The following is a 22886-nucleotide window of genomic DNA, read 5'->3' on the forward strand; positions in this document are numbered from 1 at the left end:
CCAGTAGGATAGGGCGGACGTGAGCCTGAATAGCTGACAATAAGTTATCGAGATCCAGGGCGACCTGAGGCTAGGGATCATGATGAAGGAATCGAACGACGGCTCGGCGGCCCGTCCTACCTTTTAGTGAGCCGGATTGGCTGGCCGGAAAGACAAACTTGCATGGCGAGACTGGGGGAGGTGGGGTCCGGATTCCGAGTCCCAACAGGACGGCGTCTGGGTCGCTGCTGTTCCACTGACAGATCCCTGATCGCCGAGTTGCTTGCGGCTACTCTTGAGAAGCTTCCCCATCCGAATTAGGTAACTCGTCCTTTTCATAGAGAGGTAGGTTCCGACAGGCTCGGAGTCAAACGGATTCACGCTAACATACGATCTCTTCGTCGTTGATGCGAGAGGGGGATAGTCCAACGAAGTCAATCCCAAGGTGACGGCTGCAATGATACCTCGCAAGGTGTAGACTATTACCAGAAGCCAGGATTCTGTCGTTGCCTCCCGATATTCTAGCTATCGATGCGGATCGTTATTCCCAGGGAAGGCGGGGAATCATCTTTCCATGAACCGGATATCGAGCCAGATGGTTTTGTCTTTTGGTCTGAAGATCCCGGCTCGTAAGACGCCCGTCGAACTTTTCGATAATCGGGGAGGGTTGCGTCGGTGTAAGAACTGCAGTATAGTCGGATGCAGACCAGCCGTGCCTTGCCGACAACCATGGCGTTCCTGGACCAGCCGTATTAAAGCCATGGGATGCCCTGTTCCTGATGTGTAGTACTGACCCTGGCGCTAGATCGGGAATGGCTTCAATCAAGGGCCCCAGCAAAGGGCTATTCGGACAGTGCTTGCGTGTGGTGCATGACTGCGTTGCATCCGCACCTTGCAGAGGCCCGCCGTTAAGCAGCCTGTCACCTTAAGTAGGTAAAACAACAACGACCCGAAGAATCAGGCCATAAAGTTTGCGCAGTGTCCTTTCATTCCAGTACTTGATCGGCTGTCCATCTCAAAAAGGTCGTCGTTCGTCTCATGTGGTGCGACTCTGGACGGAAAGCGATGTACCCTGTCAAGACTCCATTCTCATTGGGACTTCACATGCGAATGGAAAGTGCCTGACTGTTGCGGAAGTCTCTCCGGGAAACTTTGCGGTTGCATATCGAGTGAGAGTCCCGCGGCGGTGCTGTAAACTATTTTGGTTTGTCTTGGCCAAGGTAGGGAAGCGGCGATGATTCTCGACAGGACGGTGTTGAACGAACGAGCAGTTTCGTCGACCCCAACCGTGATACGTCATGCTTTCCCATGTTAATTCGCAGCCATTTTTATGAAGCGGGTTGCGAAAGGCACGTCAGCTCGGGTACCTTACCTGAGGATAGATGGCTTTGGCACGGGAGTCACGGAGAAAATGCACCTGCATGGAGAGATGCGACCCTGAGTTCGGTTCGGAAGCACATGTGATCCGTGGAGTAGACGTACCGCCGACGTGAACAGAAAGTGCAGGAACACCCGTCGGAGGTTTTCTTATTGCGGCCGTACCTGAGCCTCGTCCCGTCCTCAACTCCTTGGTACGTCCCGTTCCATCACAAGATCTTAGGTCACCTCAACCCAAACAACAACCGTCAAACCCGCCGTAGCGGAACCGCCTGCCTCCACCGTCTTGGTTAACCATTTCTGTGTGGATGCTCCTGCCACTAGGTTGCAGATCTAGAAGTTGGAGAACAGTGGAGTGCGGGGAGGAGCTGCATTGTCCCCATCTCACTCCCTTGCTCAGTTCTAAGCTAGGTACGATGACCTTTCCAGAACATCCAAGGACAACGGCGAAATCTACGCGGGTCACATCTTTCAACTTCCTGTTCTCCGGAGGAATCAAGTAGACCGAGATGGGAGCAAGTTACCGCACGGCAGATAGTGCCGGTCGTTGGCTTCTACACACTGATTCAAGCATATTCTGGCTCAAACATCGAATCGTCTACCAAGCCACCGACCACTTAGCCATCCCTGTCTATCTAGTGGATCATTCGTTTTCATCGGCGACCATTTGCCCTATCTCTGTCGGCAAGTCAACGTCTGCCCCAATTCTCGTCCCTATCGCCGGCAGCCGCATTTAGTCGATATGTCGAGTGAGTTTGCCGCTCCCGACTGCCGTCTGCCCGGTGTCATCGCCGAGCTCAAACTGCTGGCCAGTTGAGCGTCAGGATGGGCACATTCATCTCTTGGTTCCTCCATGATGTTTAACAATTGTTCGTTATCTTTCGCGTCGATTATGACACCACAGGCCTCTTCTTATGGTACCTGAATTTGTTCGATCGCCTGCAATCCAACACATCCCACGACGACACTAGACAATACTTACACAACAAGGCTGCAATATAACCGGAGACTTATCAACATTGAACCCACGCAGCCAAGTCGGTGTTCCTGCATCTATTCAATAGTCTTCTTGTTGCTGCTCCGTTGGTCTTGGCAAGGTCTGGGCCGTTTTCAGCATCTGGTAGGACGAATACGTGACGCAAACCGCCGCCCCGTTTCTAGCAGAAGACATACACTATGCCGTCACAGGAGCCTCGCTCATCGGAGAACATCTCCGCTATCACATCGCAAGGGCCAACACGATATCACGAGAGGCGAAATGACGATGAACCAAACCAACATCGGCTAGAGACAGCTCTGAATGTTACTGGAAAAGACAAGGGCAGCACCGAGGCTTCAAGTGCGGAATCATCGGTCCAGAGCCCGCCGTCCTCTAGCAAAGAATGTGTCATTAAGCGGTTTTGGAGCAAACAAGTCAGCGTAGTAGTGGAGTTTGAGACTTGCCGCGACCACCTAGGTACGTTCTGTGCGTGTCCAGCTGCTCTTTACGCACGGTTTCGCATTAAGAGCACTTCAAGATTGAGTTCGGAAAACCCCTTCCGCATCTTCATAGCTCTGCTACTCCGTCCCGATCATACGGGAAGATGGTGGGATGTTACTGTTCCAGATCTTTTTGCACCGGATGATCAGTCAAGCAGCAGTCTGCACGGTTTAGTGACCCCCGACACCTCTCTACTATGCGTCCAGAATTCCCTTGAGATTGTCATTCCTGATCGTCCCATTCATCCCGAAAGTTTCTTTCCTCGATACCAGGACAGCAGACCCTGATCCTTGATACCTATCTCGCGGCCGTGGTCATCTGCCTTCCTCCGTTCCCTGCATGGCAATCTTTGCGTGGCCAGAAATTGCATATAGGCATCATCATGTCCAAAAAATTGTATAATGTCACATCCCCCCTCATCAACACTAAAACGGGTGTCTTCTCCCTGGGGTACAGACAAGGTCGCATTCCATACATGATGTTGCACTTGATGGGCCACTGATCATTTCGGATGGACCTACGGCAGCCAGTGTTACGCGAACTCTTACAGTCTCGTAATGTCGTGAACCAGACAGCCGTCTGGGCCGGAAGCTGTCCCGTCATCCCTATTTCACCAGTCTTACCTCCGTATTCGTTGGTCATGATCAATGGATTGCCAATAGCTAACAGAAATATCACCTGTCTCAAAGCGATCGAGCGAACGTTTCTAGGATACCTTCGCACATCACTAGCTACGGCTGTCCTAGGGACTATAGTAGCGCAGCTCTTCGCCTTGCAGGCGTCAGATACAGGCTTCGGATATACGGCCGTGGGTAAACCGCTCGCTACCTTGTGCTACAGCTTCTCGATCTGTATCGTTTTGCTGGGAGCGTTCCGAGCCTGGAGGCTCCAGCACGCCATGTTTGCTGGTAAGGCGTTAGCCGGAGGGTTCGAACTAACAACGCTCGCGTTGGGGTTCTTGATTGTATGTTACTCTGATACTATCACGCAATGTTTGCAATCTGCTAGTTGAAGTTCACCACTTTGCTAACGCTATCATAGCTGTCGTTAGTCTTCTTTGGCTTTCTAATTGCTCTCGATGTAGTCAAAGAGTCTTCGAGCTAGATGACGCCTCGGGATTACCTGCGAGCGTCAGGAAGTTGCAGTTATAGAAAACGACTGAGCGGAAATGGGGCTGATGCCAGTCGATTTTTCGTAGGGTTTTCAATAGGAAGGAAACTTCCACAGCCGGACGATTTAATGTTCCTTTTAGTACATTCAAGCTGGACAAGTATCCAGGGGCACCCATCCTCGATCCTCACGGCTTATTATCAAGTTGCTAATCGTCGTAGATGCAGGAACTAGCGAGACCAGCAGGTCCTCTTTGACCGTTTAGATATACATGGCTTCTCTTCTAAGTGACTTAGTGGCAGGTGTTCCAAAGTTTGATGGTTCGAAGCGTAAAGGAAGGGCAGGCAAGTCGAGATTGGCCGCCGTGCCGTGTCTTGGCGAGGATCAAGTGCCGTTCGTCATAGATGATCCACCAATTGAAGCCTCACTATTGCCCTTAGATAACGAAATGATCAATTCGTTGAGAGGCTATGTTATATACTTGAAGCATACAATCCATGGCCATTGACCAGTAATCGAGGTTGAACCAAACGCGCAGATGCATGTTGATCTGGAGGAGAAGGGCACAATTCCTGAGAGCCCAAGGTACCTAGGTCACTGGTGTATAGCAACTAGTGGAAGCTACCTTACTCTTGAAAAAGCATGACCTAATTACTATGTGTGCAAAGCCCACAGCTGGGAGAGACTCCCTGAAGTCGGGACGTGTCGGCCCCTCGGGTGGGTCACCGCCGACGTCTCCCGGGACCGAGTCGGACTTAAGTGGATACCACACCGTTGGTACCTAGCCCGAGCTGCCGCGATCCAGGCAGAAGCTCACGTGCCGATCAAGCGACCTCAAACTTTCCCGACTTTAAGTGACTACACTCTTCATCCTACCTTGCCTGCATATTAATGAAGATCTTTCATCCGGAAATTTCAAAGCCCCCCTCCCTCATCCGCCGTCCAGCTTCAATTCACGCAGCATCCAGAACTTTGTTTTCTTGGATACCCGAAGAAATCTGTCCTTTGGTTCGGCCTCTCGACGCCACTTTCTGGGATTATTTCTGCGACAGTGGGTAGCTACTATATACGTACTTAGGCTCAATGATAGAACCGCCCCATCTTGCAGAGGCTAATATCGGAATCTTCAGTATCTCGTCGTTATTCAGCTCAGTCGAGATCGACTGTAACACCGCACCAGTCCACCCATCCAATCTCATCTAACCATGAACCCCGCTCGTTCAAGCGGAGTCTTGAATGCAGGTGATCAAGCACCACCATCCCCTCCAGTCCACGAACACGCGGGCTCCACTCCGACGCCTCAGACTTTCGAGAGGCGTCAGGCAACAGAAAGTATGTGGATTTGAAACTCTAATCCATCCACGATGCATAATGAGAGTGTATTTGTCTGCTCGTGTGCAGTGGCTGATGGCAAGGGCTCCCCACTTCTAGGTTCCATTGACGTCGAACGCCAGTGCGGCGTCCTGCTGCCCGAGGGCCGTCGGTGTGGTGGCTCTCTGACGTGTAAGAAGCATTCTATGAGCTCGAAACGCGCGGTGGCGGGGAGGTCTGCGCCGTATGATCAGCTGCTTGTTACTTTCATGGAAAGGAGGAGAGCTGAGAGGGCTTTGGAAGAGGCGGTTTGAGGCCTTTGAGTGATGGTCTACTGTCAGTACGAGATGTCAGTTATGCGGGTGGTAGAGTGAGGTCTCTTCGAGCCGGTAGCAGATGAACATAGGGTTGATAAGTAAGGGAGTCTCACAGTTTTGTCGCTGCTCCTTGGGAGGTAGTAGGTTTCCCGACCAAAGGAGCAACGTCCGCCTTACCTTCCGGGCCGAACGCTGTTCTCAAAGTCTCGAGATGGCAGCTAAATAAAGACCATGGCTGATGATGGCGCCAGGACTGCATGCGAGGCTTGCCTGAACATTATCTATGCACTTTGGGAAACCATCGTGCAGCAAGACGGGGCACGTGAGGGGTTCCATGGTGGCGGTGTGCCACAATTTCGTACCAGAACCTTCGTTCTTTACTACGTTGAACTGCTGCAAAATCGGCCAGCTAAATTCACACCCAGTATACACGTTGAGGAGGTAGCCAGAGTAGGCATCGCACCGGCAGATGTCGAAAAGCTTAAGGGGGTTACGAGACGCCACTTCCACATTGTGTGCGACGCTACTAGGCGGAGGGCGGCATGGCTCGTGATCCACCGTGTTCGCGCGTGAGTACGTATCGGGACCCAGACTACGATATCGACCATAGCTGCTCTTATTCCGCGGAAACTGGCGTTTGGAGGATCCAGGAAGCGGATGGATGAGAACGTAGATCTGAGGAGGATGTCGAGCAGACCGAACCGCGAACAACATTCATCACTTTGCCTGCAGAAAGAGCAAGTCGAAGGTTTAGATCTATGCCGTTTGGAGTGAGTTCACAGTCTTCGGAATTGAGAAGTCGTATGGCATTGGAAAAACGAGAGTAGGGGCAAGGTCATTACAGAAGGAAGGAGTCAGGCGAGTAACTCAATGACCAAGAACGCATTAGCTAGACGGCCACTCCTAAAAGGGTACAGATACAGTTCACAAACTTCGCCCGCTACGCCAGAACGTCATGCTTCAAAGGACTTTTCACACAGCCAGCCTGCGCTGCCAATTCCTATCCCCCTTTCCTCGAGGCCCTCAACGAAGGTATGCGAAACCTGAGGGCCCACCTTCTGCGTTTACTCGTCGCTGTGTGTGCGTCTTGGGTTGGCGCAGTCATTGGCGACGTGCTTTATTCAATTGGGCAGCAAACTGTAGTTGTTGATGCCTCTGTAGAAGCTCCTCCCATACCCTGCGTCTCTCAAATTCTGTCCTTCTAGCAGTTTCTTGGTCGCCAGGGTCTAGCGCATGAATTAGGTTGTCCACTTCGTCGCGATGATATAGCTCTGCAAGTACTCGCTGGCGACTAAAAGCATCCGCAGAGGTCACTACGAGAGCGATTTGTAAGTAAATGATCATATCAACGTGCTAGAATATGAGCGAAGGAGGGCTACTTGAACTCACGATCGATGTTGGCCAGATCTTCGTGCGGCGGCAACTCAGCTGGACAATTCCCCTTGAGGCTTATGAGCAATAGCTCTGAATAGTCTTCGCTATAAGAAAGCTTGGACAGGAACTCTGATTCTGTGGAAAAAACGTCTAATCCAAACAAGAAGTCGTTGGTAAGCACAACATTCGTACACAAGTCTTCAAGAACGTAGAAGTCGCATTTCACGCTTTGTCGTGATGCAGCAAATGTCCAGTCTACCCCGCGGACTAGGCCACATGTGAAGGCTTCAGAACCATCAGCAAGCTCAAGATCAAGAAATTTCTGAAGATTCCTGTCGATGTTGAAGCCGCGGGAAATAGCATATGCTTTGGACATAACCATGACGTCTGATCCTGTATCAGGAAGGGCCTACAGGCTGTCCATCAATGAGACCATGGAGGCACCGCCTCTCATTCCCAACAAGGCGCAGGCCGAGCCGTTTGCCACCTTGACGAACAGCAGCGGTGATCCTGCTTTTATACTTCTTTAACGTCTCCGGTGCACGAAGGAAGGCGCCTGAGAGGACCAGATCATGAGAGATGTGCGGGAGAATGAAGCATGCCAGATTCGTCACTTTCTTGAAACTGAAGGGAACCTCTAGGCAGCCTGGAGACAAGACATCACCCCCGGTTGGCAACTGGATCAGTCGTTCTGTATGAGGTTTGGGCTCAAGACGCAATTTTTGAGCCAAGTGGGCTGAGATAATGTTGAACTGGGCCCCTGTATCGGGCAAGGCTTCTATGAACTCTGTCCCAGCCTTTGCTGCAATGCTGTATGTGCATCTGCCAGAAGACTTGGGAAGGTTGAGTGAGGAACTGGCTCGAGCAGCCATTGCCAGTGCTTGGTGGAAGGTCAAGACACTTCTTGGAAGACGAGACGGATTTAGTTTCCCTGAAAGTGCCAGCAGAGGCCGACTTTCTCTCGAAACGGCCCCGAGCCTGTTGGCCGGGACAGGCAATGTGTTCTCCAGCATCTCATTTAAGTCATTCTGACATTGTCAAGGATGAACTGTCCCGCGATGGGCTCCATCGAATCCGTCGCTATAACGAAAAGTCAATCACAGTGGCAGTCGGCCTAATCTGTATTGCACTCGCTGCAACTCTGCTCATCGGAACCATCGTCGGCTTTTCGTACGTGTCTAGCTGGTCAGCGAAAGTGGGCATGATATGTGCCTTTACCATCGCCTTTGCTTTGTGTGTAGGTCTGACAACGAATGCAAAACGAGGGGAGATTTTCGCGGGAACTGCAGCGTAAGAGACGCTCGTAACCTTCTAGCTTATGAACATCTTATTGACAATCGTACTCAGATACGCCGCTGTGCTGGTCGTTTTTGTTAGTAGCGGAGATCTATCAGGGAACCAGTGCTGTCAACCGCAGTGAGCCATGCCGCTGTCCGCGGTCTTTCATGCTCTCGTGTTCACAGCAGCGGTGTTTTCGGAGGATAGGTGAGAAGGTCTTCCGCGTTTCGATACAAATCGTGGAAAGACAGCACCGCTGACGAAAAACAAAAGTGTCTAAGCCCCAGAGAGAGTCGCGAAAAGGTTTAGTCGACGGGAACGAGCGGTAGAGTCCACAACGGCTCCCGGCTTGGCCGACCGGACGCGATGGGGGGATATCGCAGCCGGGGGTGACAAGGATGGGAAGCAGATGCTTGGGAGACTCGCAGGGCGAACAGGGTCGGCAACGAGAACGACTGACAGCTTCAGTCGTGGGGGCGAGATGTCGATTTTCTTGGGAATGGCGCCGAAATCGGGGCTGGCTGGGGTCATTGAGAAGATGCGTCAGTGATTCCCGAAAAGGAGGGATCAACGCATGACGAATTGACCTCAGACCCTGGGGATTGAGTCACTGGCAGACTGGGTGTTGGGGAATGGTCGGGTGTAACAGTGGTAAAGTGCCAGCCGATGATAAAAAAGCTCCGAGCCGATATTTCCCACCGTAACGGTACGGTGGTGCCCCGAACCGAATGGCGAGCTGGGCTGCGGTTGCACTTGAACGTCTCTGAAGAGCTGTAGGCGGTGGTGGTGGTGTTGCAGAAAATTGTCGGGACTCGGAAGGGAAGGCAAGACAAGTGCTGGAGTAAGACAGGCTGACTGGTGGCTGGCTGGCTGGCGAGAAGGAGCAAAAGGGAAGAGATACGTATTGTTCGCACTTGCCTCCGTTTAACAGTAGGTACCTTTACTTCGTCCGGGTACTTGGATACATCATACCTTACGAAGAAGCTGCGATGTGGGCAGGTGTGGTGGGGGAGTTCTTGACCTCATTCGGCCAATGAGAGGCTGATCGCAAGCCGCCCCCGTCAGCCCATCGCCCAAGAATGCGTGTAGAGAGACGGGACGTTGCTACTATACTGTTAGATAAAAACCCAGAAGCTTTGATAGTGCTGCATCATCACGGTCTAATCTGCAGCGTGGCTTTTCACTCTGCAAGCTTTCACAGATTTGGAGTATCGTTCCTATCCCTCGTCTAATCTCAGGCTGATCTCAGGCTGTAAGGCTTACGGGCATATGTGTGCATGTCCGAAGCTCGGTCTTTTTGTCACTGAGTTACGGTGGCGGTAGCGGCGATGGGGCCGGTGCTGAAGCGGAGGACCGATGCATTTCCGATGCACTCGGGGCTTCTTAGCCTGGCCTTGATTCAGAACTTGTCGCCCAGCTCGGGTACCTTGCGTTTGATGCTTCTGGTGCAGTCTACCTACCTCACCTTACATTAAGGCAGTCGCGAGCATGGAAAGCACCCTTCTCTTTGCTTCCATCACTCCTAAAATCTCTAGACCTCCCTGGGAAATGCCCCTTTTACCTCACTAAGGCAGAGCTGATGTTTCTGTCTGAGTTGACGGTGCCCTGAGATGCCATTTGCCCCCCCTTGCCCCATGCTCTTTGAGTCTTTCCCCTTCCCGTTCAGTTGGAGTCGCCCCCTGGTCCCTTTGCATCCATCTCATTTGTTTGGGTTTTGCGTGCTGCGAGCAGCCAACAGCAAGCACGTGTTATTCGTCTGTTGGGGAGAGAAATGGGTTCCATCCAAATTCGTATTGATACTTCGTACACCACCTAATAAGGCGAGGTAGAGAGAGACAATTACAACGAGTGGGTGGAAAAAAGGAAGGAAATCCCCATTCCGTCATGATACCCACCTACCTGACTTGGGAATACACCTAACTACCTCTACAAACCGTTCGCTGTTGGATTGCGCATTGTGCCATCGCCGCGTCCGACCGCGTCCCGGCTTTTTTCTCTATCTTTAACCCCCCTCCGACTATGACCCATCCCAATTAATTATCGGCATCCCGTACATCATCTGGAAAAGAAGAAACAAGACAGAGAGTGGCAGCAGTAGCTAGAGCAGTGGGCACTGAGCATCGACAAGCAAAGCAGCAAAGGAAGGAAGCAAGCAGGCAATTAATCAATGCAGAGCGAGATCGATATTATTCCCACCCCGTCAGGTCAAGATACAGCGTAGCGCCAAACTCAACTCGCGTCCTCACTCTGCCACTCTCCACTACTACACCCTCCCCAAAAACTCAATCTTTTTAACCCTCCCACTTCTGCGCAGCAGCACTCAAATATCATTCCGGCAACGCCCCTCCACCTTCCCTCTCTTCCTTCTTTTCCCCCTCCCCCCTTGTCCCCCGATCCGCCCATCTTCAACCAACAACGGGCAACGGCGACAAAAAGCGACCACAGCGACAACGACGTAACCTTCTATCACAACCTGCCCACTGGGCCAACCCGATACAGTCCGGGGCTCACAGAGCTCTTTTCTTCCTCTCCCTTCATCCTCCGCGACCAAACGACATTTGCCCATCATGGCGTGGTCCAAGTCGACGCGGATCAGCATCATGCTGGCCATCGATGTCGTCTTCTTTCTCGTCGAGTTGATTGTTGGCTTGGTCGTCAAGTCGCTGGCCCTGACTGCCGATGCCTTCCACATGGTGCGTTTGCTCCGATACTACCCTGCCGCGCCGCGTGCGACACATCGCTAATTCAAGTAGCTCAACGACATCATTTCTCTCTGTGTCGGACTCTGGGCCGTCGCCGTCGCAAGAAAGGCTACTACCGACAAGTACTCCTACGGTGTATGTCATCCCCCTCCCACTGATTGAAGACAACGTGGAGCTGACTTGAGTGTGCAGTGGTTGCGAGCCGAGATTCTCGGCGCCTTCTTCAATGCCGTCTTCCTCATCGCTCTCTGCGTCTCTATTATTCTCGAGGCCATTACCCGATTCTTTGACCCTCCCGAAATCGAAAACCCCGTCCTTATTCTCGTTGTTGGTGCATTCGGCCTTGCCTCCAACCTCGTCGGCTTCTTTGTCCTCGGCGGCCATGGCCACTCCCACGGCGGCGGCCACGATCACGATCACGGCGACGGCGAGCACGACCACGGACACGATCACCCCCACTCTGCAGAACACGCTGCCGAGGAAGGCCGCGCCCATGTCTCGCACGCTACGGACAACGATGGTGGCAACGTTGGCGATGTTCTTCCTGAAGCCATCGTCGCTAGAGCCTCCGCCGGTGCCAACCCTGAGACGCCCCGTCGCATTCGCTTCGATGGGGAGTCCGACCCGTCGGGCCGAGCCCAAAGCCGCACATCGGCCACCTCCAAGAGCCAGAACCGAAGAAACAGCTCGCGAAACCACTCGCGTCTCACTAGCATTGAAGACATTAGCATCTATCCTTCAAGCTTCCGCCAGGAAATCATTGACGCCAGCCGTTCTCAGCGTGACGGACAGGAATCGACCACGAGCGAGAGCGAGGTCGAGGAGACCGTCATCGAGGATGGCGAGCCTGATGAGCAGTCGCCTCTGCTCAAGTCTAAGGGCAACGACCACTCCTACATGATCGAGAACTCCCGTGGCCGATCCTCCCACAAGCATTCGAGACGCGAGTCCAGCCTTCACATCGACCACAACCACAACAAGGAGCGCAAGAAGGCCTCTGGCGGCCACGGCCACGACCACGGCGATATGGGAATGAACGCCATGGTTCTTCATGTCATTGGTGATGCTCTTGGTAACGTCGGTGTCATTGTCACCGCTCTTATCATCTGGCTGACCGATTGGCCTGGCCGTTTCTATGCCGATCCCGCTGTCTCTCTGTTCATTACTCTCATTATCCTCAAGTCCGCCATCCCCCTCACGAAGGCGACCTCCAAGGTCCTTCTCCAGGCTACCCCCGACAACATCGACCTTCAAGAGATCCGCGAGGACATTGAGAAGTTGGAAGGTGTCATCAGCTGCCACCACGTTCACGTCTGGCAACTCTCCGATACCAAGATTGTTGCCTCTCTTCACGTCCATGTCAACTTCCCAATCTCCGCCGAGAACGGCGAGAAGTACATGAAGCTTGCAAAGTCGGCCCGCAGATGTCTCCACGGCTTCGGCATTCACGCGGCCACCATCCAACCCGAATTTTGCGGTGATGACGAGCACCACAATGTCACTGAGCCTGAGCGCATTACTCAATACGATGGCACTGCCATTGCTGGCTCGCCAAAGCAGACTTGTCTGTTACAGTGCGTAGACAATTGCGAAGCAGGTGGCTGTTGTACCGAGTCTACAGCTGCTGGAAGTGTGCGCAGCCAGTCTACCCATAGCCATGACGGCCACGACCATGACCACGGCAACGGTCACAGCCACGACGACCATGGACACTCTCATTAATTCGGTTCGCGGCACAGCTCTCTCTAATACCACCTTTTCTCAATAGAGCGCGGCACATCTTGAATAGGGTCCATGGGGGTTTTCATTTTTCTTCATCGCAAGGGCGAGGCTTTGTGCTTTCTTATCCTGCTACTTGGAACTACCAAAAAGACTGGCGTTTATGGGACTGGGGCAAGACAGAGGTAAGGGTGAAAGTACTATCACGCACGTGAACCTAAGAAGGAAGGGGACAGCGACTCCCAATCCTGTTTTGGCAGAAGCAACTTGGTTACGGCTTACATCGGTGGGCCGCCCACGTTGCCTCCCCTTTCCATCCTTCGTTTCCTTTTTCAGTTATTTTCGGAGCGGTTGTGTCTTCCTTTTGTAGAATATCCCACTAGCTCTAATATCATCAAAGACGGCGCGATCCAGTCAGGATGTAGGGCGTGTACAACCAGCGAAGTCAAACAAGAAATACAAATTTCACAGTAAACCTTTTTACCCAGTTTGCATTCATAAAGTACGGGAACTTAACTCGTGTGGATTCGTTGTGAGCTTTTGGTCGATAATGCACCGGTTTTGCCGGGTGGCTTTCTACTTACCCACCTGCGAAAAAACCTTCGCAGGGCTTTCCGCGTCGGGAGACTCTCGGTATCCTCCCTTAGATATCACAGTATGACGGCGACATTCTGACGATACACGACTGTCAGAATTTGGCTCTGATTTATGCTCTGTCGCTAGGATACCTACAATTTCAACTGGCCATCTCGGAACTAGCCCACCACTCGCGGCGCAACCCCCACTATGCCCGTTTTCTGTCATGATTGCAGACGTTGAAACATTCTGCATTGTCGCATGGGGAAGTATGACGAGCGGGAAGAGAATACCATGCCTAGCGGAGCGGTTCATCCGCTCAGAAATTGTCCGCAGTCACACATGCAGTCTCGAGCATAAATACGTCAAGAGGACCGATGGGCAAATGAAGAGGCATACTAGACTGAGGGAGGTATCATTACGACTTTGAGGTTGGCTATTTCCTCCTCCTCGTCCCTCTCTCTTCCCTTCCGAAAGTGTTTCTTGTTTTATTAATACACAAAAAGCACGGCACGCTGGGGACGCTCGTCGCGATCCTTTTCTCGTGCCCCTATTCTTTTTTTAACCCCTCGCTGTGGTTTGCCACGTTTCACTTCCCCTAAAACCTAGTTGTAATGATAATGTATAATCCCGCCTAACCTCCGCTGTCTCAAGCCCTGGAAGAACGCCTAAAATGTAATGTGAATTCACGCAACCCCATTTCGGAAGCATGATAAGATGACTGTGAGGATGGGAGAAAGGAGCTGATTTGTGAGTTGAGGGCATGATAAGAGACGCATTGGCATTTCCTGCCGGCGACTCATATCTCTGGCTTCATCCCATGAGCAAGCGGCTTAAGACCGTTTATTTGGGCAGCGAACTGGAAGGCTTCTTGATGACAAGCTTTACCTTCTTTGGGGCAGGCTGACCTTCAACGGGAGGTGGTGATGCTTGCGGCGGAGGCTTCGGCGGTAGGGATGCCGGAACTGGTGGAGGAGGACTGGCCGCGGACGGTGCGCCAGGGAGAGGTTTGCGAGCCGGCTTCGCATTGATGCTCTCAGATGGGGGAGGGGCTGGTGATCCGGCGGGAGAAGCACGAACACTCAACGGTGTGCCAGGTCTGCGAATCTTTGACGGATCTCTGTAGGGCATCTGGTTTTTGACACCAAGTTTCTTCAGGATCTTCCTGAGGTTGGGATGCCGGAACTTGAACATCCTGCGCTTCTTAACCACAGTGCCGTCAGGTCGGACAGTAAGCTTCGCCTTCTTGAGAGCTGGCGATGCCTCATCAACCCCCGGGATCTTGTCGGGCCGAGGCCGCTTCTGCGATTTGCTGCTGCCGGGCTCGGGTGTTGGTTGAGGAGTAGAACGGCCATTTTGCTGCATGGACGACGACGATGACGCCGAAGACACCACAGATTTGGCGATGCCTGCCTTGACGATACCTGGCTTCACACTCGGCGGCCTTGACCCGGGGAGCTTTGAGAATGACGGCTTTGGGGTAGATGCCTTGGCATTCGAGTGCGCGACAATGGAGTCTGCCTCCCGAGGGATAGGGGACGGTGCGGCGCTTGGAACGGGAGACTGTGCAGCAGAGGCCGGCGATGGGCGAGAGGCCGTGGGAGCGGGGCGTGGAAGGGAGACCGTAGGCTTGCTGGGTTTGGCAACACCACTCTTCATATTGACGATGAGTCGTTTGGGTTCGGGCGGCCGAGATGGTACAACTACAGGAGCAGGCGCAGGTGCAGATACCGGTGCTGGTACTGGCGCCGGTGGTTCGGGCTCTTTGATCTTTTGCGGTATGCCCGTCTTGAAGAACGCCTTGAAGTTGATGATGTTCTGCGCGTTTGTTAGCAAAATAAACGACGAAATAGCCAACTCCAAATGAAAAACTGACTCTGCCAGGTTGACGCTGGACAGGACGATTAACTCTCCATCGTTTAGGATACTTCAAAGTAATCGTCCATCGGTCAGCAGCATCCACAATGGTGCCGCAAAGCTCCAGCAGCGTGATCTTCTCGGAACGCCCGATCAGGTTAGAATTGATAGCCTTCCAGAAAGCTCGCTCCAGTGCCGCTTCTTGCTCTGAAAACTGTTCTTCCATCTCTGTCCTCAAAGCCTCTAGTGCGACGTTGATATCCTGCTTTCGAGCAAATTCTTTTCGCCTCTTCTGCGTCTCTGCTTCCGTATTGTCCACAATCATGAGCCCGCCATCAGGAACAGCAGGTGCCACCTTGGCCTTCGACTGCTCTCCAAAGGCGAGGCTAGCCAGACCTGTACAGAAGATCTTGACGAGTTTATCCCGCACGAATGGAGACCGATCAGTGCTCATGACGGAAAGAATCAGGCGGAAGATAGGCAGATCCATCAAATAACCCAGATCCACCAGAGCCTCGAAAGCCTTGAGTCGAACCAAGTCGCACGTGTCATCCTGCAAGTACTGGACAAAGGCCACAGCACTTTTGGGAACCACTCCGGCTTTCATGAGTTTGCGTCTGCATTCGAGCGCGGTGGTCGTCCAGATGTTCTGGTAAGAGTTGGCCCATTCGTCCATCCTACGGAAGCGATCAATCTCGACGATAGCCTCCTTAAGGAAACCTCTCTCTTCGGCTGACATGTCCACCTCCATGGCATCGTCTGACTCCCGTCGCTTCTCTGGAATCAAGCTATGGGCGAGAGCCTCCAAAAGCTTGGCAACGTAGAAATGGTCCGAGTATGGGTTATTGGCATTGTTGTTGAACTGAACCTGATTCAGAAGGAACCGTCGTGCGGCTTCGGGACATCTACCGTTGGCATCGCGAATCTTTGCAATGGCCATAGGCAGTGCGCTCTGCACGGTGTACTGCTTCTTGTCGGAAAAGTCGTTTGGCCGAGGCATGGAGGTATCGGCATAGCAAAACATCTCGGTGAAGGCTTTCAGTAGATGGGTCATACCAGCCATTGAGACCTTATCCGCGGCGTGGTGATATAGCATCTCCGCAGCCATTGTCCTAATACCATGGAAGTATCGCCGGTCGACAAGGGTTCTGGTAAGAAACGTCGAAACCAGTGGATGAGGCGGACTCTTCTTGAGATAAAGCATCGAATCCTGCTGCGCCACGACATCCCTATCTTGCTGGAGCTGGGACACGTACATGTAGCTCTGGAGATTTGTCTTCATCTCGCAAGCCCATTCAAAGTCAGCGTCCATCCGAATCCACTCGTAAGACTCTTGGTCCATGGCCTTTTCGATCTCGGGCTCCCATTCGGAAAAATCCCACTTCCTCATATCTTCGGGGTTGGTCAGAACGTCGCCCAGGCAATATAAGAGTGCGTCTTCGTTATTGTCAGGGTCGGCAGCAGACTGTGCGCTGAGCTTTTCCGTTGCTCTCCTCTTCCTCTTCAATCGCTTGTACTTGGTGTTGTAAGGAATCTCGAACTTAGCGGCCTTAGCAGCATCCTCGCGAATCTCCACTATGTGCTCGTAAGGCGTTCCATCAGCTTCGTGAATTCTGATGGTCATGGGACCTGTAAAAAGACCGGCCTTTTCGTCCGTCTTGACACCATGCGCCTTTTCCTTGATGGCGCGAAGAAATTCTGATTTCTTCAGGAGCTCAGCTTCAGTCAGGGCTTTGTCCTGAACTTGTCTTATAGTCATCTCGACGCAGAGTCGCTTTTTGTTGAAACGTTGAAAAACGTCGAACCTGGGGCAGCCCGAGCCGTAAACCCATTGGTTCCAGAACGCCTCCAGTTTGTTCCTGGCATTCTTTTCGCAAACCCGCTGAAACGACTCCGTGTTGATAATCCATTCGCTCTGTCTGTCTCCGATGTTGGCCTTGTAAAGAATTCGGGAAATGATGCGTGTGAGGTTGGTCTGAGCAGGTGCTTTCATCAACCGCTTGTCGAGAATGAAGAGCACCAAGGGCGCCTTGAGTGCCATGAATTCCATCTCGAAATCTCCAATGTGCAGGAAATGGCCAAGTTCGTGCAGTGACGGTCGCTTGATATCAACTGTCACCAGCTTGTCTGACATTGTCTTCATCCGGAACCTGTAGTCGTTGTTGCCGCATAGTTTCTTCAGGAAAAGATCGGTCATGTAATAGGCGATGCCGATGACGACCCAAAGGTCTCTGCGAGTATTGGGGAAAAGGTTGATCCCACTCCACTGCGAGGCCAGGCTATACACCAATTGCCTTGTGACGTCTACCTCTAGGTCGATGATGTCCTCGGGGAACAGTAGGCGGGTGCTAACGAAGGAGAGTGATTGGAGGGCTACCGTATCTTCCACCATGTCATCGAGAAAGCACATCTTGTAGTTGTCGAATGGATATCGAGCAAACGTGAGGGTGAAGAAGTCAGCAGCCGCGGCGAGCGCTGCACACGTGTTCTGGACCTCTGCAGCTCTTCCCGGGAGGCAGTAGCCGTGAATCTTGAGCGCGCTAGCTCCGAGTTTCTCGTCGTTCTCTTCCGTGCGAAAATCTGAGAATAAGTCGACGTGCTCGAACGGACCGACCGCGAAGCCGATTTTCTGCACGGCAACTCGCTTCTCCATCTCGAAAGTCATAATCTTCTTCTGCTCGTCTTCAGGGTCGACGATCTCGTCTGACAAAATGCCAGAGCAAACGACTGTCATCTCTAGAAGCTTGTCTTCCTCGGTAAGGGCGAAGTCTCTGTCAGCCTTGGACTGGTTTGCCCCGCGATCGCGGTTGCCATTGGCATTACCATTCCTGTGTTGGGTAGCCAGTGGTTGCCAAAGTGCATCGCCCAGCGTCCTCGGACATTTGACAGCCATCGTCCACGTCGGAAGCGTGCCGGGATCGTCGATGCAGGGGAAGATACAAGAGGCAGTGCCTGGCTCGATGGAATGTCGAGTATAGGCATGCGGATATCGAAGATCTCCAGCATCAACGCCAACAAACTGAACGCCATCCCGCACGAGCTTGGTCTTGAAAGGTATCGTGACACGGTACTCCCTTGAACTAGTCAGTTCGCTCTCGGGGAGCTCCGCAGAATTTGGCGTCACGCTCGAAACGCGAATTTTGAGCGTCGGCCGTTTGGCAATTCCCGCTCCAGGTACCGGTTCCTCCTTAGCAGCTCCCTTGGTCTTCTTAAGATCCCTCAAACTGACTCGCAAGGCACCATCAGCGGGCGTACAGCCTACCAGCTCTCTATTCTCGGCAGGCACGTCGCTCCTTCGGGTGTGCATAAGGGGTCGCATCCGGATCTTCCTAAGGTCGTGATGCGAGGCGTTCCAGTCATAGTATTTCGGATAATCCAGTAACTTATACGGATCCGTGTACGTCGCTGACACCTTTTTAGGTGGCCCCAGGGGGTTCTGGTCCTTGAGGGCGGTGACCGTAATATTCTTAACGTCGATCTCGGACTGTCGCGCATCGATGGCGAACTCGTCAAGCTGGGCATTTCCGACCATGCCAAACGTGATGTGGGATTTTCCTTCGATTCGCTTAGCCCGAAAGTTGATCTCGAGCTCGACATCTTGTTTCAGGACGAAATACGGATAGGGTGGCTCGTCTTTCATAGGAGGGAGATCGTCTTCGGAATCGCTGCCGATGACCTCGTCAACGGCGGGGGCGGCCGCAGTGGCCTCGATGGCGCTCATGGTGGGCTCAGTTTGCGCTCCAGAGTATGACGTCGCAGTTTGGCATCAAGCAAAAAGCTCGAGTCGCTCGGTCGAACGCCCAGTCGTTTGTTTGATGAATTTGAGGTCCGGCGGATACGATCCAAAGAAGGTGCGCCGGCGCGAGATTCTCAGGTGCAGGATTGAACGAGGGCCACGATCATCCTGTCGCTGCGGTCGGCGTCGCAAAGGTAGGAAATCGGTCGTTAGAGGTCGTCGGAGGAAATTAAATGGAATAGGCGAAGGGCCGGCGGCAGCTGAGAATATTAACAATGCCGTTCTCCAACGGTACGACGGTACGACCAGCTGAGAGGTAAGAGGTTGAGAGAGGTTCTGCTGCGACCAAACACAAAATCTGAGGTCGGCAGCAGCTGGTGCAGTTCAGGCCTTCCAAGGTCAGCGCGTCCCACGGTTCGCCGCGACTGAGATGGAGCTGCCGGAGCCACCTTGGCTCCTGCGCCTGAGGTGCCTGCCCGTTGGGCGGGTCACGACTCCCGTCTACCTCGAGCTCGGTTATGTAAGCAGACCACTCCCCGAGGTGCCGCTCCACCTGTTGCTTGAGCCACCAAGCTCCTTCCCGAATCCGACCAGGTCCTTGAAAACAGAGCCGCCATATCATCGCCATTTCTTCCCTCTTTCTGGAAGGAAACCACAACTTATTACGCGACTTATAAGCGCCTACTTCCTGAGGCTAGCTACCTTAAGTAGCTGACGGAGGCATTTCACAATCACAAAGGGAGGGTGATATTGTTCATTTCGGCATCGACAATATGGGACAATTCGAACGCTTATTCTTGAGCCATGCTAACCCAACAGTCTACATATGATAATGTTACAACTAGACATTGCGCTACCCCGATGCAAGATAAGAAGCAGCCACAGCACACCAGGTATCGCACAGTCACAGCCCAACCTTGCAGCCGACTACCTCTCGTCAGGTTCGGCCACGGCGATCACGACGTCTTTTCCTCGCATGTACCCTCAGTGTCTCCTCATCACGCAACTCTTCAGGGAGATCGAAGTCGATCTCGGGTATCTCTGGTAACGGATGTCCCCATGCCACCACCTTACGGCCCGCACGCCTGTGCCGGTGCAAAGCGCTCTCACGCTCGTATCTCTTCTTGAAGAAGGATTTGAATTCTCGAGGGGGTTCAGGCTTTGGAGGGGGCCGTGGCTGTGGTGTCGCCCGTGGACGTTTCTTGCTATTCTTCGATCCTCTTGACCTTTCTGTGGCCTCTTCACGAATCTGTTTGGTAACAGAATCATTATCATCATCAGAACCTGGGGGGTCACCGTCGCTGATATCGCCAGTCTCGTCATCCCCTTCGACATCGTCCTCACTGCTTTCGGAGTCTGCGGATGAATCCTCGTCCCCGCTTGATGACTCTTCTGCTTCAGCTTTCTCGGCGAGAGCGCGGTCCTTCTCCGCCTTGCGGCGCTTCTCTTCTAAGCTCCACTGGCGGAACTTGTCGAGGATGGCTTGGCAGCCCTTGACAAAGTGCTGCCGTGCTGGCTCGAATTGCTTTTTTCGCGTCTCTGTTATACCACTCACGCCCATGACTCGGAGCCAGTCGTGACCCTGGAGACCATCTAGGAGGCGCGCAATCTGGTCTTTCTCATGCTGAGCTCGTCCCCGTTCGGTATTGCGAATGGACTTTTCCAGCCTTTCCGCTCTCTTGTGGGAAGATATAAAGGATGCATCAGGAAGAGGATCTTCAACAGGTTCTCGCTTTTGCGAGATGCCCAAGAAATCAAAGTCTATCCGCTGGGCATCGACAAGCTCGTCAAATAGAGCATCGCCGTATCCACGCACAGGAACATTGTGCCCAGCAGTCGAGTTTGCTAAGCCATCAAGTCCTGCACTAGGGTCTGGCGTCGCGCCTAGATTTCGGTGCCACAGGACTGGATGAGGGCGTGTGGGGTACGAGTCAAAAATGACTATCGGGGTATCGAAGGTGAAAAGCTCTGAAGGGGAAATCGTCAGTAAGTGTACAAGGATGTGTTTGCTCGGTCTCTGGGAGCAGAAGACAACTTCAAGGGAACTGGGGGCGTACGCTGTTCTTTAGGTTCATTGCCGATAACCTCGTCATACTCGGGGAAATACGCAGACAGCTCGCTCTTGAAGCGAGTGGCTTCTTGAGAGCGCAGTTTGCGGCCCCCCTCCTTTGTGTGGGTATCGACCTCGCGGGGCTGCAGGCGATCCAGCTCGTGTTTAATCCCATTAATGACCTTTTCCTGATGCTTGGTCAACTGGGCAGCATTTTTGTTCGCAGCAGCAGCGGCTGGATTCGGAGGATGCACCGTCGCGACGTTTTGCGGTGCGGGTTTCGGCGTGGGTTTTGCTAGGGGTGCAACCACCTGAGGCTTCGTGGCCGCGGTCGTGGTCGTGGTCGGATGCGGAGTCGGGGTGACGTTTGCCGTGGGCGTCGCGTTGGCGACAGCAGGCTTGCTCGATAACAAAGCAGGGCGAATGAGGATTTCGATGCTCGTTCGTGGTCGCTTGGGTTTCTGGTGTTCAAAATCGACGATATGATCGGTCTGGTCGAGCTGTCGCTTGGTGCGACCGGACAGCGTGTGCTGGTAGCTGGAGATGTTTTGGGGGGTGGCAGCGGCGCGCGTCACAGTGTTCGTGTTGGCAGCGGCGAAGGCCTGGACGGGATGGTGAAGGGGATGGGGGTGAAGCTGCTGCTGGACGAGGCCTTCAGTGTTGGTCCTCCGGGTGGAGCGCGTAACGGAGGCCATTGGCGACGATTGAATAGCCATTCATTGTTCTCTGGTTGATTCTTCGCGATGGCGATTGATGGTGACGATTGATGAATTTTTTTTCCCTCCCGCTTGGTCTCCCTCGGTCGCAGAGTCACGGTCGGGTGTCGTCGTCGTCGATTGCGATGCGGGAAGGGCAGGCAGGCAGCGAGTGGTCTTCTGGCCCAGATTTGGGGGGTGTGGCACGGGTGGTTTGCTCCAAAGGTGCTTTCCTCGGGCTGTCTGGTCGCCTCCTTCTGCACTGTCTTTTACTGGGCGTACCTATCTCACGCTGGCAAGTGCCTGCCCAGTGTTTGCGTCCACCACGGGAATGCCTGCCTCTGCTGAATGCAGCGGGCAGCCGCTGAGGCCGCTGTGGGTGGGTTCCCTATCGGCGGTTCCGAAGGAGGGGGAGAAGGGAGTCTTTGGTCGAGGTACATCTCATTTCTGCTGAACCTTGGGCGAAACCTATGTACCGTCACTTGCCCTCCCTCCCGCTTTTAGAGGTGACAGAAATCCTGACATCAGCAAGCTCCTTGACTCTTTTCCCACTTTCCTGCCAGAAGTCACCCCTGATTCCCCTTGCCATACTCCGTAAGCAGATGTCAATGCATTGGGTTGAACGAAAACCAATAATTAGAAAGCCAGGTGCCACTAGTCTATCTGCCAGAACATCGGCAGCAGCATGTTGTTCAGTGTACGGATACAGATTGCTCCTTGTGGTTTAAGCAAACGCGTCGCAATTACATCATAGTGCAGAGTCGCGTTCTTTGCCGTTCGTAAACAGAAAATACATTGAAACGATTTCTGGCACCGATACAATTTGTAGTAGCCCATATTGCTATTCCGCAAAAAGAAGATTTACGAACCTACAACTGCGGTAGACACTCCGGTCCCCTGTTGTCAAAATATAGGAAATGTTGTAGAGTAAACAGACGGCAAATATAGGACGTGAAAGGGGTTTAAACCTAACATAGGATTTATCCATTCATCAATAGCTTCGGTTGAGTCTCTTTGCCTGTTTACTCACCATGAGGTGTCTGCATGCATTCCAGCGAGTAGACTTGTCAGGGAAAACTGTTGTCTAAACGAACCAGTTGACAAAAAGGCTTCATCTCGCGAAGGTCGTGTAACACGTCAATATCTGTCACGTAACAGGGATAGTAACCGCATCTCACGAAGTGCCCGTCACGTGCTGAATCACGTGTCTATCTCAGACATCGTGTATATAGACCTTTTCCTTTTGTCTATTTCTACTTTAATATGTTAAGCCACTTTTACCACACTCCGTATGCCCATTGCTGCGTGCCATAACTCGTGACAGT

At 52.9% G+C, this 22886-nt stretch overlaps 8 protein-coding genes across 8 annotated transcripts; 4 read left to right on the forward strand and 4 right to left on the reverse strand.

The window, feature by feature from the left end:
* Positions 1-2532: 2532 nt before the first annotated feature.
* On the forward strand, positions 2533-3123 carry CABS01_13981 (uncharacterized protein; the record flags this gene model as incomplete). Its single annotated transcript, XM_060547322.1, has 2 exons — positions 2533-2812; positions 2879-3123. The coding sequence occupies 2 exons, from the start codon at positions 2533-2535 to the stop codon at positions 3121-3123; spliced, it is 525 nt and encodes a 174-aa protein (XP_060394435.1).
* Positions 3124-3476: 353 nt separating this feature from the next.
* On the forward strand, positions 3477-3940 carry CABS01_13982 (uncharacterized protein; the record flags this gene model as incomplete). Its single annotated transcript, XM_060547323.1, has 2 exons — positions 3477-3800; positions 3878-3940. 2 exons carry the CDS (start codon positions 3477-3479, stop codon positions 3938-3940), a joined length of 387 nt encoding a protein of 128 aa, XP_060394436.1.
* A 2755-nt stretch (positions 3941-6695) lies between these two features.
* On the reverse strand, positions 6696-7820 carry CABS01_13984 (uncharacterized protein; the record flags this gene model as incomplete). The annotated part of the gene is made up of 4 exons (XM_060547324.1): positions 6696-6800; positions 6856-6887; positions 6964-7357; positions 7446-7820. The coding sequence occupies 4 exons, from the start codon at positions 7818-7820 to the stop codon at positions 6696-6698; spliced, it is 906 nt and encodes a 301-aa protein (XP_060394437.1).
* A 125-nt stretch (positions 7821-7945) lies between these two features.
* Positions 7946-8433, forward strand: CABS01_13985 (uncharacterized protein; the record flags this gene model as incomplete). Its single annotated transcript, XM_060547325.1, has 2 exons — positions 7946-8185; positions 8329-8433. 2 exons carry the CDS (start codon positions 7946-7948, stop codon positions 8431-8433), a joined length of 345 nt encoding a protein of 114 aa, XP_060394438.1.
* Positions 8434-10793: 2360 nt separating this feature from the next.
* CABS01_13986 (cation diffusion facilitator) lies at positions 10794-12650 on the forward strand (the record flags this gene model as incomplete). Its single annotated transcript, XM_060547326.1, has 3 exons — positions 10794-10919; positions 10980-11063; positions 11121-12650. 3 exons carry the CDS (start codon positions 10794-10796, stop codon positions 12648-12650), a joined length of 1740 nt encoding a protein of 579 aa, XP_060394439.1.
* A 573-nt stretch (positions 12651-13223) lies between these two features.
* CABS01_13987 (uncharacterized protein) lies at positions 13224-13538 on the reverse strand (the record flags this gene model as incomplete). Its single annotated transcript, XM_060547327.1, has 1 exon — positions 13224-13538. The coding sequence occupies one exon, from the start codon at positions 13536-13538 to the stop codon at positions 13224-13226; it is 315 nt and encodes a 104-aa protein (XP_060394440.1).
* A 528-nt stretch (positions 13539-14066) lies between these two features.
* CABS01_13988 (uncharacterized protein) lies at positions 14067-18801 on the reverse strand (the record flags this gene model as incomplete). Its single annotated transcript, XM_060547328.1, has 2 exons — positions 14067-15041; positions 15100-18801. The coding sequence occupies 2 exons, from the start codon at positions 18799-18801 to the stop codon at positions 14067-14069; spliced, it is 4677 nt and encodes a 1558-aa protein (XP_060394441.1).
* Positions 18802-19753: 952 nt separating this feature from the next.
* On the reverse strand, positions 19754-21582 carry CABS01_13989 (uncharacterized protein; the record flags this gene model as incomplete). The annotated part of the gene is made up of 2 exons (XM_060547329.1): positions 19754-20784; positions 20874-21582. 2 exons carry the CDS (start codon positions 21580-21582, stop codon positions 19754-19756), a joined length of 1740 nt encoding a protein of 579 aa, XP_060394442.1.
* Between the last annotated feature and the right edge of the window lie 1304 nt (positions 21583-22886).

This window comes from Colletotrichum abscissum (assembly GCF_030869225.1).
Source record: "Colletotrichum abscissum strain IMI 504890 chromosome Unknown Scaffold_49.1, whole genome shotgun sequence".
NCBI classification, from domain to species: Eukaryota; Fungi; Ascomycota; class Sordariomycetes; order Glomerellales; family Glomerellaceae; genus Colletotrichum; species Colletotrichum abscissum.